The following is a 15905-nucleotide window of genomic DNA, read 5'->3' as shown; positions in this document are numbered from 1 at the left end:
GCACGGTGTTCATTAGGAAATGGGATGCGCCATCGATGGGGAATTTTGTAACATCACAGTGGTTAATTAGGCTATAGCTTCCCCGTATTTAAATGCGCAGTGCCTTGTTTTTGCTCAAAATGTCATCGTTCTGTCATCATTTACTCAGCCTAATGTTGGTCTAAACCTGTATCACTGTCTTTTTTGTGTGTGTATGTGTCTCACAAAAGAAGATATTTTGAAAAATGTTGTTTTGGACCCTATTGACTTTAATTGCATGGGCAGTTAAAACATTCTTCATAATATCTAGTCAATGATGTACTGTAAATGATGCCAGAATTTTCATTTTGAACTATTGCTTTTACATTCACAGTAGTGCCAAATGAAATTGTTCATTCAAAATGTGCATTGATCTTAACCTCTAATGCAATGCATTTGTTGTACTTAGTAGTATTAATGTTGTATTGTTGTATTGTTAAAGGGTTTGAGCACTGAACTAGGCAAAAAAAAGATAAAGAAATCTTGAACGTATGCATCAGTAGATTTTGTGCTGATGTGCAATTTTATACAGACTTTTTGCCTGCATTTTTTTTTCACAGGACATTTTGTAATTGTTGCTGTTTGTATTTACTAAAAAGTGAACATGTACGTGATAAAGTGCCTTATCTCAATGTACTTTTTCAGAATCAGCTTTTAATCATTTTTGTACAGTCAACTTAACTGATAAACCTAAGGGATCAGACTGTTTTTGGACCTAACTTTGTCTCCTTACTGGCTAATGTTGTGTACAAGTAACGTTCCGTGAAGTTTTATACTGGATAAAATCATACCAATTCCACACTGAGTATACAGTACTACAGTGAATCGTGTATCTAAATGTTCTCGCATGGGGTAATGTTGATGTCAGCGACTTATTTTATGTCTGTTAAAACATAATAGCTGAATGTGCTGTCCTGTGGCATTTCCCTGCAATTCTGGGAAGCATCTCTTAAGCATCTTTTCATGGACTTGGAACCAATGATACAAACATTGGGCTTTAATCTCATATAATGTGAATAAAGTACTTTTCACATCTGTTTGGTGTCTGAAGTTTTTTTTTTTTTAACATTTTCTTCTGTGACTGCACTAGTGGTTTACACGCTTGACAGTTTTAGTTTAGCTGTCTCTAGTGTGGTTGGCACAAGTGGCTCAACTACAGTTTACCATGGTCTCCTCTCCTTTCACAGGAGCTTACAGTCTCATGAGAAAACTTGATAGACTGATTTAAGATTTGCAGATATAGCAAATCTAGTACACAGAGAAATGTAAAAGCATGATTGTACAGTCACAACAAAATGGCTACAGAGCAAAACTGAAGTCTTATTGGGCAAAAAATTATTTATTTGCTTTATGATGAAATTACAGCTCTCAAATCACCTAAATATATATATATAAAAACATCCTTTGAGTAGTGTTCAACGAATCACAAAACTCATGGTTCGGATCATATTACGTTTTTTTTTATTCAAATGCTGTACATATATATTGGATTTGCATTTCATTCAGCGCTAAACTTATTAATTTCACTTTTGATGTGAAATGGTCTTAACTTTTTTTGTTATTAAAAACAAGCAAGCCCAGCCCAGGTGTGAAAAAGTAACAAAAGTAACGCAACACATTACTTTCCATAAAAGTAACGAAGCATTTAGTTACTTTTTAGGGAGTAACGCAATATTGTAACGCATTACTTTTAAAATTAAACTTTCCCGAACACTGTTTATAAGTGCTTAAACTGAACTCAATCCGTGTTACAAATAGTCTCCACAACATGATAGATCTGTTTATAATTTCCTTATAATTATAAGTATATTCGTAATTTTGTAAAATCAGGATGATTAATCCCGATTTATCAACATATTATCCTCGTCTGACTTCGTAAATTAAGGCATCTTTAAAACCTCTTGAGAACTGAAGTGTAACTTCTATCTCTATGGTAACCACTCTCCGCTCCCTGTGCACACGTGATCTGCTCCGTTACTTCCTGCGGCAACACTCTCTCGCGCGCGCCACCTCTGCTCCTGCAGTCACAGTCAGTCTCACCACGCGCAGATTACTATCACTACATATATATGCTAGTCAACAACGTTCCAGCCGTACCTTTCCTTTCACTTTGACGCGAAGTCTTCGGTTTCGTTTAAACACGTCGTTTATACTGCCTCTTGCCGTGTTTTATTCAACCGAGGAGCTTTTTCCTGATCTTTATAATCTGCTTTGGGTAAGAAAAGCGCGTTTGTTGTGCGTGTAAAGGCAGCCCAGTTTCTCAGAAATGGCGACAGCTGCGGTATCTGCCCCTGCTGGCGGCGGCCCGAACCCCGGATCCGGTGCCGAGTTGGTCCGCGGTCAAGCTTTCGATGTCGGGCCGCGTTACAGTAACCTCTCGTACATCGGAGAAGGTGCATACGGCATGGTTTGGTAAGATACATTTATACTTGTAAACATGTTACCATTTGTTATCGTTATTTTTCCCGAGTAGCCTATTGTAATTATGTTTCATTTTCTTGCTTGGATTTGTTCATTCAATCACAGCGCTATGCACTTCTCTCGTTAACATGGACGTGCTGCTTTCGCTTGAAACCAGTTGCATGCACTTTTGTTTTTTTATGCTGGACTTTTAAGCATTTTCCCCGAGTTGACTGAAAGAGACAAGTTCACACAGAGTTTGACATCTGTCAAAGCAGCTCTGATCATGCTGCTATTGGAAATTCATTATTCAGTCATTTTGCATTGCATTTAGTTTTTAGGCTGTTTATTTTTTTTCTCTGTCAAACGTATTTTTCTTTTGTCTAACTATCTTTTTAATGGCATTGTAATTAAATGTACTTCCCACTAAATTTAATATCACAATTGCTTTGCACTGATTTGCAGAAACGTGCATGTTATTTTATGCACTCGTGCTGGATCTGTGGGTCAGTTCCAGTCTGCAAATACAACAATATTGTGCAGTTTTAGCTAAAACCAGACATATGGCATTGATTAAAACTTTATGGATGTATAGACGTGAAATTTGCGCAGTGCTTCTCCAGGAATGTCAAGGTGGCAGGGCTCTCCAGGGCGGCGTGGGCGCGGGCTCCCCAAGGTTGTGCAAAAGTGGTAGGAACAAGAGGCACTTGGATGCATTTCGCTGTTGGATCTGCCCACGAAAAACAGTTGAAATTGATAGTTCTTGAGTTGGACCTACTCTAACTTTAGAGTGGATGAGCATAGTTTTTTCCTAAAATAAATGTATCACCAGGTTCCCAAGACTTGCCGAATGTTACCTAATTTGTAAATCAGATATGTATACGGCTAGATTTATACAGTGGTGTTGAAATTCTATAACAAAGGAGAATTGTCATGGTTCAGTTTCAAGTTAGCTTTGTTACAGTTGAGAGACTGCTGGCTCAAATTTGCAGTCTGATCGCCCATCTGTTCTGGTGAGAGGAGTCCGTTGGCTAAACGAATGAGCTCATCGCTGGCAGGCCTAGTTTTGCTCTTCTCGCACGGATGAATGAATGGTTCACACCCACTTCCAACAGATACAGACTAGAACAAGCCACCCTGGGTTGACTGTCATATGGACGTGTAGGCCTGTAACATGTTGTGCTGAACAGGCTGTAACAGTACTGAAGCCTCCTTTATGCAGCCTTACTTTTGACTGACAACAACAGCCTTTGAAAAAGAGTTTGAGCTAAGAAGTATGTTGATTGATAATATAATTCAATATGATGTTATACTGGAGGAAAATAAATATGGGGATGAGGATAAACATGCATGATAGGCTTGCTGTCATTTATTAAGACAAGGTGTTTTAAATGTTGTACCCTTACAAAAAAGTATTTTTTTGTGTGTGTGTGCACTGAAAAAAAATGATTAGTTGAATTTACTAAAAAAATTATGGTAAGTGGTTGCACACAATTGATTTTAGCTACATTTAAACAAATGCATTAAGTTGAACTAAAATTGATTAAGTTCAACTTAATGCATTTGTTTAAATGTAGCTAAAATCAATTGTGTGCAGCCACTTACGATGAAAAATTCAATTCAACGAATAATTTTTTTCAGTGTGTGTATGTATATATATAGCCTAAACAACACACAAAAGGTTGTTGGGTAAGATTAGTGTTTTTGAAAGAAGTCTCTTACACTCAGGCTGCATTAATTTGATAAAAATACAGTGATATTGTGAAATATTATTACAATTGAAAATGTTTTTTTTTTGAATATATTTTATTTATTCTTGTGATGCAAAGCTGAATTTTCAGCATCATTTCTCCAGTCTTTAGTGTCACATGATCCTTCATTAATGCACATAAGCAAATTTTTTTTTTTAAGTCTGTTTTGAAGTACCATTAATATGAAGAGCTGCTGATGCCTACTCCGGTATAGACCTTAGACCAGAATAGACGCCATAATGAATTTATCACAATTGAAAACGAGGCTGTGAGGGATAGACGTACAGTGGCACGTCTTAGATTTCACAGCTCACAACTTTTGTGAGTTTTTGTCTACTTGGTTTTTTTTTTTTTTGGAAAGACATTTTGTCGACTGAACAATAGCTATGTTAAACAACACAATCCATGGAACGCACTGTATTCTATCCCTCACAGCCTTGTTTTCATTCCTGTCAAAAATGAAATAAGGCACTATACCCTGACTAAGGTCTATAAGAGTCATAATATCCTTTGATTCCCAGTGAGAGCGAATTGTAATAGTTCCTTTTAATTCAGTTAGTCAATTGAGGCGAACCCATTTTTGCCGTATACTACAGATACGGTTTCACTGCCGATTGGGAGTTCTGGATGTTCTAATGGATTTTGTCCATGAGGAAGCGTTTCGTGTGACCGCCATCCTGTCCTGTATTATGCAAAACAAGATATGCTGCTGCCAGTAATTTCGGCGAGCCAGTAATGCAACTCATAAACAATAGGCTGTCTGATCGCAATCAGACACCAAATCACCAATTTCCTTGAATACTAGAATATGAATGTTTACAGTTGCAGGAGCATTGCAGCAGATATTCTAAACCGATGACGTCCATGATCTTGGATCTGCTTTGTATACCAGACTCGTTTGTAAACACGAAACCGTTCCAGTAACTGCGACTGCGGGTCAGTTTCCTGCAATACCATCCACCGGCCCGTCATTCGTTGAGAGGCCCCCTGTGATGTAATAGCTGGAGAATGTGGAGTTTAGCTGTGTTACTGAGGGAGGTTGGGAACATGCTGGGTTTCAGTTTTAAACCAGAGAGCGAGTGAATGAGCGAAGTGAGGGCAGGAAATGGAAGGGAAGGGGTGGGTAAGTGGATTTAGGAATGGAGAAAGTGAGGCGAAAGGCTGCAGTCCATTTTGTTGTTCTGCTGCACTGAAGCGGTGATTCCCGCAAATCTGCTTGTGTGTGTGTATACACGCGCTTGTGCCCATTGTTTAACAGCATCTAATTACTGTAGGTGACGTTCTCTGTAGATTCACATGACAAGTGTAATTAAGCTGTATTATCGAGACTTAAATACAGCTTTTAGTGTTTTGGGTATAAATGGACGAGATGTTAAATATATTCTTGATATTGAACACGTTGTCTTGCAGATTTAGGATTGGCATAATGTTTGTGCCTAAATGCGTATGTTTTGCAGATCTTCAGTGTCTATGAAAGGGTCCATAGATGCTTTGAGATGCGTCCATAATCAATTTCAAAGCATCACCAAATAATTTGATTATGTATGCGCTAGGCTAGACCATAGGCTACATTCATAAGTAATAGATAGCCTACTTAAAAAACAATTATCTGGTAACACTTTATAATAAGGTCTCATTTGTTATCATTAGTTAATGCATTAGCTAACATGAACTAACAACAAGCAATATATTTTCACAACATTTATTCATCTTTGTTCAATTATCCAACTATCAATTCCCAATGGACATATTCAAGCCCCACCCATTTGTGTTTCTCGTCTGAGAAGCTGTCTCATCCATGCCACCTTTAATTTTAATGTTAACAGATAAAATTGTTTATTTTTTTTTGCATTTAAAGAACGCATTATTAAATGTTGATATTAATAATAATAAAAGCTGTTGTTCATTGTTAGTTCATGTTACCGAATGAAACATTATTGTGTCCTACCAATTATCTCTTAAACATTTCTGTTAAAAGTTTTCTGGTCTGATCACATATTCCAGAGATGGTTTTTGCCTTTGGCTCAAGTTTATGACTTGATGTAAGTTTGTTTTGAGAAATATATTTGCATCTTTCACCTAGATGACCGTCTGAATTGTAAAATAAAAATAGTGCCTCTTTCAGATACAAATTGTTAACTGATGTCTCTTATGATTTATGTTATTGTATGTTTATTGTATGTCTGTTAAATGGCTGCATTTCAGTTCACCTGACCTTGATCAGATGCATTTATTTATTAGGGGCCGTTCAATTGATGCTTGTTGGCTGTTGGCTCTGAAGACTGCAGAGATTATGTTGTGTGTGTTCTAATCCTTTGACTTTGACTTCAATATGTTTTTACTTGCCGGCTTAATTCTCAAAAGTGTTGCGACACTTATGTGGTGTGCTGTTATTGCAGAAGTGGCTCTGTGGGTAGTAGCTCTAAGCCATGAGGAGGAATGCTGTAGGATTGACTACCAGTTCCAGTTCCTCTGGGCATGACCCTGCCTCTGTCCTTCATAGTTTTTCTTGGTGCTATGGTCATGACACTGAAGTAAAAGCGATTGTATTTGTTGATTACTTCACTTAGCATGCATACATTTGTGGAAAATACTGGAGCATAATGCTCTAGTCCAGTGGTTCCCAACCTTTTTTTGTCTGAGACCCCCTTTTTCCCAAGAAAATATTTTAGGGCCCCCCTTCACAAGTTCACATTTAATGATATTATCGCTCTTGTAAACTTGCAGCAAGGATGACAGAATATGTTGTTTTCAAGCAAACGGTATGTTTACTACAACCAGATATGTTTATGAACAAATAATAGCCTATAATATTGAAAATACAATAACAAAAACATCAGTAGGCCCTTTGTAATTTAAAAACGTAAGCCTAGGAGTAGCCTATAAAGTGGCCCTATTTGAAATGCAATAACAAAAATATTCAGGTAGGTGTAGGTAAAAATAAAAATAAAAAATAAAATATATATATATATATATATATAGGCTATTACTAAATGACTGCTGTCTGGGACCTCAATACTTGCATGTTATTTGTGAGGCTTTATTTTTGACGCTTTTGGCGCTATAACGAGTGATAATAAACATGCGTTTATTAACAGAATAATGCGTCTTTCGGAAGAACATTGTAGCCGGAACTACTTCTCTCTGTGTACGTCTATGACGGGTCACGCAGGTACTAGGCTACTCCGCAGCTGCAGCGATCCGAACCAGTGTGAAATAGTCCCAATGTAAACACTTATCATAGGTGTACCATAGTGGTTTAGGATAAGACAAAAACACGGATTGGAAAATGGATTCATGATGAACTCGCTCATTATATACATTTTGTAAATTTTGAACAGAAAAAAGTTAAGGACTTTTATTTAATGCTCATTGCTCAAAACTATTCAAAATATGACGCGACCCCCCACAGAGCTCGCTGAGGCCCCCTTGTGGGCCGCGACCCCCCTGTTGGGAACCACTGCTCTAGTCTCAATTTTATTCTGCACGGTAAGTTCACGCCATTTTTTCCCCCTTTATTTTCTACAAATGACTTTCACTGATGTCATAAAAGCGTCCTTCCGCTAGTTGGGTGGCTTCTGGTTTATTTTGTGAAATTACTTTTGTGGTAGCACTCCAAGAATGAATGCTTTAAGTTTTCACACTTTCAGCTTTCAGAAAAGAGCCCATGATGCTTTGAAACATGTAATAATAGCACACAGAACATTCATAAGTAATATTTAAGACAATTATCTGGTAACACTTTACAATAAGGTCTCATTAGTTAACATTAGTTCATGCATTAACTAACGTGAAGTACAGCATTTATTCATCTTTGTTAATGTTAGTTAAAAAATACAGTTGTTCTTTGTTTTTAATTAGTTGCAGTGCATTAACTTTTTTAACCTTTTACATTTTCAAAATGTATTAGTAAATGTTGACAGTCAGTAACATAAACTAAGATTAATTAATAGTGTAGAAATATAGCCTAGTTCGTTGTTAATTCATGTTAACTGATGTTGGTAACAAATGAAACCTTATTGTGACTTTAGGTGATGTCAGTCATCTCAGTTATACTGTGCTTTCAGTAATATAACCACAGTTAGTTCTTCTGCTTATTAGATGATTATATTAATTTTTTTATATTAAGTTTGAGGGTAAGAGTTTCCTGTAGCTGTGACCATTAAACGCGTCACTCCGGTCTGGTGTAAAGGCTTTTCTCTCTATGGCTGTTTGCTTTAGCAGGCTGACTCACTCATTCAGAGCCATAGCTGTAATAAATCGCTATTCATTGCAAATAGCACCTCTTCATTCTTGTTCAAATTACGAATAATAATTACTATATTGACTGTTTGTCCACTTGAGCTTGAGTTCAGTAAATGCAGTCTGTTTGTGCATGTCGAATTTCCTGTGATGAGAATCAAATATGTTTCTGTTTTTCTTTGTGCATAGATAACAATTGTATGTTAGATTTTAGCTGAGACGGGTCAAGAGTTTTTTATGACTTTAAAATAACAATTTCTGGAGCACCTGTTTCTTGGTCTGCGAACATATATTATATTATATCATATCAAATCATGTCATATATCATATCATTAACCTTAGGGCTGCACGATTAATTTGTGACCACCATTTCTGCTTCTCTCGATTTTTCAAGCATAAAAGTCTTTGATATCTGCAAAACGTGAATCTCGACAATGTTTGCTATTGTAGTAAAATGCGCCTTAAGTTCTTTGCAGAATTAATACCTGTTGCGCCATAGCGCTTGTCTGAGACTAAATCTCACAGTTAAGATGGGTGTGTCTACTGCACTCTGCCGACATGGATAACTGACCTAACACAACATTTCTCTATGTAATTAGGAAATATAAAATATATGAACATATCTGGGATTATTATTATGAGATTATTAACCGACTCGTTAGGTAGCGTTTACTCATTGAAATCAGATGGTGCAGTGGCTTCATTTGTTATGATGTCATGAGCAAATTCAGTTCTTTATTATTAGGAAATTTAAGTTTGTAAGTATCGTGAATGGCAACTATTACTGTGCTAGAATGTGTCAGCGTGGAAGCACATCGTCTACACTGGGTGTAGTTGCACCTTGTTGTTGTTTTAGTTGGTGCAACAGCTGTAAATATTTATCGGAAGGCTGGACATAGCTAAGCCCAGTGTAGAGCTCAGCTTACCACCAACTTTTTTACGTCCAGCTGGTGCGACCGGCCCCTGATCCTCAACTGATGCCATAAGTCATTTAGACTATTGTTTGCCAATTGGTAGGGTAGTCAATGAGTAATTTTGGACAGAAAAACACACTTGACACATGAACAACTGATTACAAGTTTAATTTTTTAATGCATTTTGGGAAATATTAAAACCTAGCATAATTTGCACCAGGTTTGGATAGTCATATAGAGTGAGTCAGAGCCTGCACCCTTTTTCATCAGCGCTGGTTCCGGAGCTATAAGAGTTATAAGCCATGGATCAAGCCAATCAGCTACAAGGTGAATCACAACACTACAAACTTTGATTCGACTGTGTACTTAACGGCTTTAGTGAGGGAAAGGAGAACTACAATCCCATGAAGCATTGCCATAATCGAATTAAAAATGGAGAAATATAAAACTACTCATTTACAAATATTGATTGTGTATAAAAAAAATAATAGACTATATTTTAAGTTTATTGCATACATATATTTATATACACACACACACACTAGGGGTGTAACAATACATCGATCTAATGCCACTCGTAAAATATCGATATAAGGTACCTTTATTTTGACACTCCACATCCTCACAAAGTTTGTCAGGCGTTTATGTCAGCTGAGGACATTAACGTGACAGATTAACTGAGTGTTTTATTATATATCGTAGCAATTACTTGGTTTTGTTTAACTCTGAAACATGAAATGTGGAGTTATCTGCTTTTGCCAAAAAACAAACTTTTAATATATAAAAAACATACTTTAACTTTAATTTAGTAAGTAACCTGTATTTTTTTGAGTTATTATTACTTAATCAAAACAACTCAGCTGCAGTTTGATTGATAGTTATCTGTTTTTGCAAATTAAGAGGGTGTGCAATTTTCAAAGAGTTAATTAAACATATTTTTAATTAGCCTACTTAGTAGTTTGTATATTTAGTAGTTAGTAGTAGTTAGTAGTTACTATATTTTGGTTGCATTTGTGAGGTAATAAAAATGTAACTGGTTGTGTAAACTAATATCTAAATATCGATCAATCAATCGATATAGCCCTGAATCGAATCGTAATCGTATCGCTGAATTTTTTGAGGCATCGCTGGCTGAGAGAAGCGATATCATATCGTATCGTTATGAACTGTCTGATTTACACCCCTAATATATAAATATAATATAAATAAATAATAATAAAAATTTATATAATAATAATAATATATATATATATATATATATATATATATATATATATATATATATATATATATTCATACACAAACATTTCAGTATTTAGAGGGCGTAGGGAGATCGATTCGATACGCCATTTGCAGTGCTTCATGGGAATGGGCAAAACATAAGAGCTATTTTGGAGTGTGATGCTTTTTCGTCTCTGATTGGTGTAATTTTCTGTACAGCGTCATGGGTAATGTAGTTTTTAACCAGGAATTCCAGTGTTAAACAATTATTTTAAAAATAAGCTGCAATAATGCAAGCCGATTGCTTTAGCAGAAGCAAATACCATTAACAACCTTGTATCTCACAGAAAATCTGTCTTTAAAGGTTTATAAGTTATCATTTAAAATCAATGTCCTATGAATGTTTTTACTTACTGAACCCAACTGTTGCACTCTGTTGTATGTCCAATAATTACACTTTCTTTAATGCACCCTTGTGTGTGCACAAATGCACAGACAAATATATTAGTCAATGCATGCACAAGCTCACACATGCCTGCATTTGCACACATACACACACACACGCTGTTTGAGTGCAGGCTGTGTGGCTACTGCCTGGGCCGTGCCTCCATGCCAAACTCTGCCACGGTGCCAGTCTCCATGGCAACCCTTCTGCCAAGGACGTCAATCCGCCGTCACATGAACCAGTCTGACTGGGAGGAGTGTCAGAAGGAGCAGGCAAATGAGAGAGCAAAAGAAAGCAGAGAGGGAGACAGAGCACTTAATGTTGTTCTTATTTGCATTGTTGGTTATTTTTGCAGACTTTGACAAGGCATGTCAAGAACATGCCCATATCAGGGTGGAAAATAACTTGTTTCACGTTAGTAAAAAGTTGTTGAAAATCAATATGGTTAATTTATTATTAGTCGTGTTTGCCAAATTTCAAAGGCAATCTTCTCTATTGGTATAACCATTAATAAACTTCTAGTAATGCCTTATAGTTTAAACACTTAGGGCCAGATTTACTAACAGCTTGACACAGCACAAACCCTCTTTTGTCATTAAAAACTACTGTCAGGATTTACTAAAGACACACATTTGAAAAATGCGGACAGGTTTATTTTTGCAGCTGATGTTATTGTATATGCATTTGTTGGAGTTTCCCTTTCCGACGCAAAATGTATGGGAGGAAAGTATTTAAATGAATCATGCAAGGTGATTTATTAAGGTCTGCGGTTGTCAATTTCACTGGTATTTGCACCATTATTTACAGCCCCCCAAAAAAGCATGTCTTAAACCAGATGCTAATTTGCGCTGCCCTTGGTGGATAGTCATTATGGAAATGATCGGTGTTCTTTATTTTGCACGTCGTCAGTGGATCACGCTCAGAACTTTCCACTCCCGTCTGTGTTTTTATGGTTTTGCGCTCTCACTGTAATTTGCCCTGAGTGTTTAGTAAATCTGGCCCTTAATATAGAACCTTAAGTGTTCTGTCTGGCGCTTCATACCTTTTCCCATGTGGAATTATTTTATTGATTTAGTTTTAATTAATTAAATTTCTTAATTTTTAATTCATTTATTTTGTTTTCATTTTATGAATTGAAAATTCAAAAAATGAAATAGCACGTTAAACATGAAAGTATTATGCAATCGCTAAAGGCATGTCTCCTTATATAAAAACTTTTTGGAACTTCTTTGAAATTGAATCAAGAACCCTAGGATTCTATTTAGAACCCCAGTGAACCTGTAGCATCGTGGTGATGACTTTTGCCCTGGCAAATTCCCCTCATATTTCCTTCTTCAAATGTAAAAAGCTAGTTTTTTGGCTAGTAAGGCCTGTTTGATGCTTGTTCAGTCTCCAAAGAATGGTGAAACCGTTCAACCTAGTTAATGTCTTTAAGATTTTTTGGTTTATAGAATGTGAAAAGCTTCTTATTGGCACAGCTGTAAATGTGCAGGCGTTCTGGGTTAGGAACAGAAAAGAAAGGATTATCCAGCCTTGTGGTGTCCCGGCCCCATTTCGACGAGCTTTAGAAGCGCCTTCACCCTCAGAAGGTTTATTGAAATAGAAGCATCTCTGTTTTCAAGTATTTGAAGAAGCATACTAAAAGGATCTTATGAATCCACAAATAGACATGTAAAACACATAGATAATGCCATATTGCATAACACATCTAAATGGGTGAATCTTATGAAACAGAGCAACTGTCAACTACATTAAAATAACTTTGGCATGTTATGGTAATTAAATTTTGGGGCAAAAAGTGTGATTTAATTATTTATGTTGTTTTTATGATTATTGTTATTTATTAATTTATCCATTGATATTTTAATTTTATTACCGTAATGCAACTTATCTCATTCTCATTACTCTAATGTGAAAAAAAACACATTCAATTATGAAGTATTTATGCATTGTTATATTTGTTGTACTGCTTTTAACGTCTGCTGATTTTATTAGAATAAAATATGGTTTTAAAAAACAACTTCTGAACCCGTTGTGGTAATGAGAATTTGGGGTGAAAAAATGTGCAATGCAAAACATTTAAATGGCCTATATATTTATTTAATTATTATTTATTTAATTGCCTAAAGTAGTAGCAACTTAACTTTCCCGTTCACTCTAATGTTAACCTAGATAAATGTGTGCTATTATTAAGCGCATATCCAAGTGTTTGTGCAGAGTGTTGAAACTAAAGTATTAGCCGGCGCGATCACTTGCATTTTTTCCTGAAAATAGCGGAACAACTTAAAATAGTCCATCATTTTTGGTCATACAGATGAGAGTAATAAATCATTCAAAACTGTAGAGGGTCTTTTATTTGTGTAAACCCGCAATAACAGCAAAATGTTGTGCTTTTGTAAAGTGAATAGGAAAAGAATATGCTCTTTCTGCCGTCTCGAATCTCCGTGAACTGGAGCGTGTCACAAAAATGAACGGAAACTAGGCTACTTGCGTCACAAACATGAGAAATATAGGCCTATCTGAAGAAAACTTGAAATGTCTACTTTTGAACGAACCAATTCAAATGGAAAACAAATACTCTCTGATTATGTAATGTATAATGTAATCCGTGAAAGGTGCATTTCTCTCTAAAGGCTCTCCACTATACTGCGGAGATGGCGAGTCAGCATTGTCAACTTCATCTTTGCAGCCGACACTGACTCAGAAAACACTAGTTTATTAAATAATTGAAATATTTCCTTGCTATTTTTTTCCGACACATTTATAATCATCCGCTACTTTTGCCAGTGCTTTGTGACAAGCTATGCATTCGCTTGAGCGCAGCATAGGCATATTACGCCTATATTAAAGGTTTAATATTCCTCCCTAGTATATATTTAAGTAATTAAATTAATATAAACGTGCGATGAGTCGACTAATAGCTTGAATGAATTATTACTAGTCGACTAGAAAAATCTTTAATCGAGGGTAGCCCTGGTATTTATGCAGTGTAATGTTTGTTGTACTGCCTTTAACGTCATCTGATTTCTGATTTAATTTTTAAAAAATATGATAAAAAAAACTTTTGGGCCCATTATGTTAATGAGAATTTTGTGCTTGTTTAACAATCACAATGAAGTCACAATGTAAATAATTTTAATGGTCAAATAATTTAATTAATTAAATTTAATTATCATTGTTGTTATGATTTTTTAAAAATCTGAACTTGAAATGAGCTTTACCCAAATCACACAGTTCATAAGTTAAAACAGTTATACTAAAGCTTTTTTGAGTGGCTTTGCTTTGCCTTCTTGTCCAGTTGTTTCAAACAGACCTTCAGCTGCACCTCAACCGAGGGTTTGTGCTGATTTTCAGTCTTCAAGATGTTCACATGCAGCAGTCATTCCCCTCCACAGTTTCCACGCAGACCCTGCTTTATTTATAGACATCTTTATTATTTGGTGGCATGACAGCACGCCATTGGAGCGTCTTTTCCCCCCTCCTCTTTCGCACCAAGGGTATCTGGCATTGTCAGAGCATTGTGTAAATTCACTACGAACGTTCAGCCTGTCTCCGCCCCCCTCCTTCACATTACCATGGCAACAGCCTGTTGCATAACTCCTAACCACAAAGTCTCGCCTGTCCGTCTCCGTGGAAACCATGCCTCTCTCCCTTTTTCTTGCTGTCTTGCTATGTCTCTCCATCTCTGCTTCTCTCTCTCTCTTTGATGGTCTTTCTTAACCTCTGTGTAATTTCTCCACTTTCTGCCCTTTAGAGTGTGGTGTGTACAGTGCCAGCCAGATGCTCGATCCGTGAACTTTACACTTGTCAAGATCGAAATCTGCGTCAACAACAAAAAAAAACTCCAGACATATTGAGCCATTGTGTGAAAAATGCAAGTTTAAATGCAGCCGTTCCGTCATAAATTTTGACCTGCTTGACCATGTTTCTGCTGTGCAAGAGAAAATGGTGCAGATGTTGCAGTATCGCTGCACCTGACACAGATTTAGCATTAACAATGTGTCAGCAGTACGGAGAGTTCAGAGAAATAATCTGATCAGGTCATGGTTACGATGAAGTAGAGATTACATCTTCAATTCCTTTGCATTCATGAAGCCTATGTGAGAAGAAGAGTGACGCACCGTCACGCACGCAAAGCCATGTTATCTAAAGGTTAGGGGTGATTTACTGGAAAATGAATTATTTATTTATTTGAACTATTAGTAACTTTAAATAACTGTAATAAATGGTTTTTATATGGTCTAATTAAAAATGTTTTAATTTTAAAAAGTTTTTTTTTATATTTATTAAAATCCATCATTAATATTATCATCATTATTCTTTTTGAAAACTTTAGTAAGGTAACTAAAGTCACATTAAAACTGTCTTTGGAAATGTTTTTTAAACCTTTTTTTTTGTGTGTGCAACTTCTCAAATGCTTAAAATATTAATATCCATCATTAAAAATATTATTGTTCCTTTTGAAAAGTTAGTTAGTTAGTTTGTTAGTTAGTTGATATTTAACTTAAAGGTCACATTTAAACTGTCTTGGAAATGTTTTTAAACATTTGTTTTTTGCAACTTCTCAAATGCTAAAAATATTAATATCCATTAAAAAATATTATTATTATTATTCCTTTTGAAAACTTTTGAAAAAGTTACGTTTTTCTTTTATGTGAAGGTCACATTATGTTTTTGCAACTTCTTAAATGCTCAAAATATGAAAATGCGTCATTACCATTATTTCTTTTTTTTATATATACTTATATGAAGGTCATAACTGTCTTGTAATGTTTTTGTTTTTGCTACTTCTAAAATGTTTAAAATATGAATCATCATAAAAAAAAATGTACTTTAAAAAAAAATCTATGATAAATCTAAACAAAGAGTGGAAAAAATCCTAAGCCATTTTTTAAATATGTATTGTGTGAAAAT

At 35.7% G+C, this 15905-nt stretch overlaps 1 protein-coding gene across 1 annotated transcript in view; it reads left to right on the top strand.

The window, feature by feature from the left end:
* Positions 1-1939: 1939 nt before the first annotated feature.
* Positions 1940-15905, top strand: part of mapk1 (mitogen-activated protein kinase 1) — a 29513-nt gene continuing 15547 nt past the window's right edge. Inside the window, exon 1 of the mRNA XM_081364675.1 lies at positions 1940-2430. Coding sequence (XP_081220801.1) covers positions 2285-2430 — 146 coding nt within the window. The 5' untranslated portion in view covers positions 1940-2284. The remainder of the gene's footprint in view (positions 2431-15905) is intronic.

Source organism: Scardinius erythrophthalmus, assembly GCF_964197995.2.
Source record: "Scardinius erythrophthalmus genome assembly, chromosome: 5".
Taxonomy (NCBI): domain Eukaryota; kingdom Metazoa; phylum Chordata; class Actinopteri; order Cypriniformes; family Leuciscidae; genus Scardinius; species Scardinius erythrophthalmus.
The sequence above is the reverse complement of the archived record's forward strand: the minus strand, read 5'-3'. Positions and strand labels throughout refer to the sequence as shown.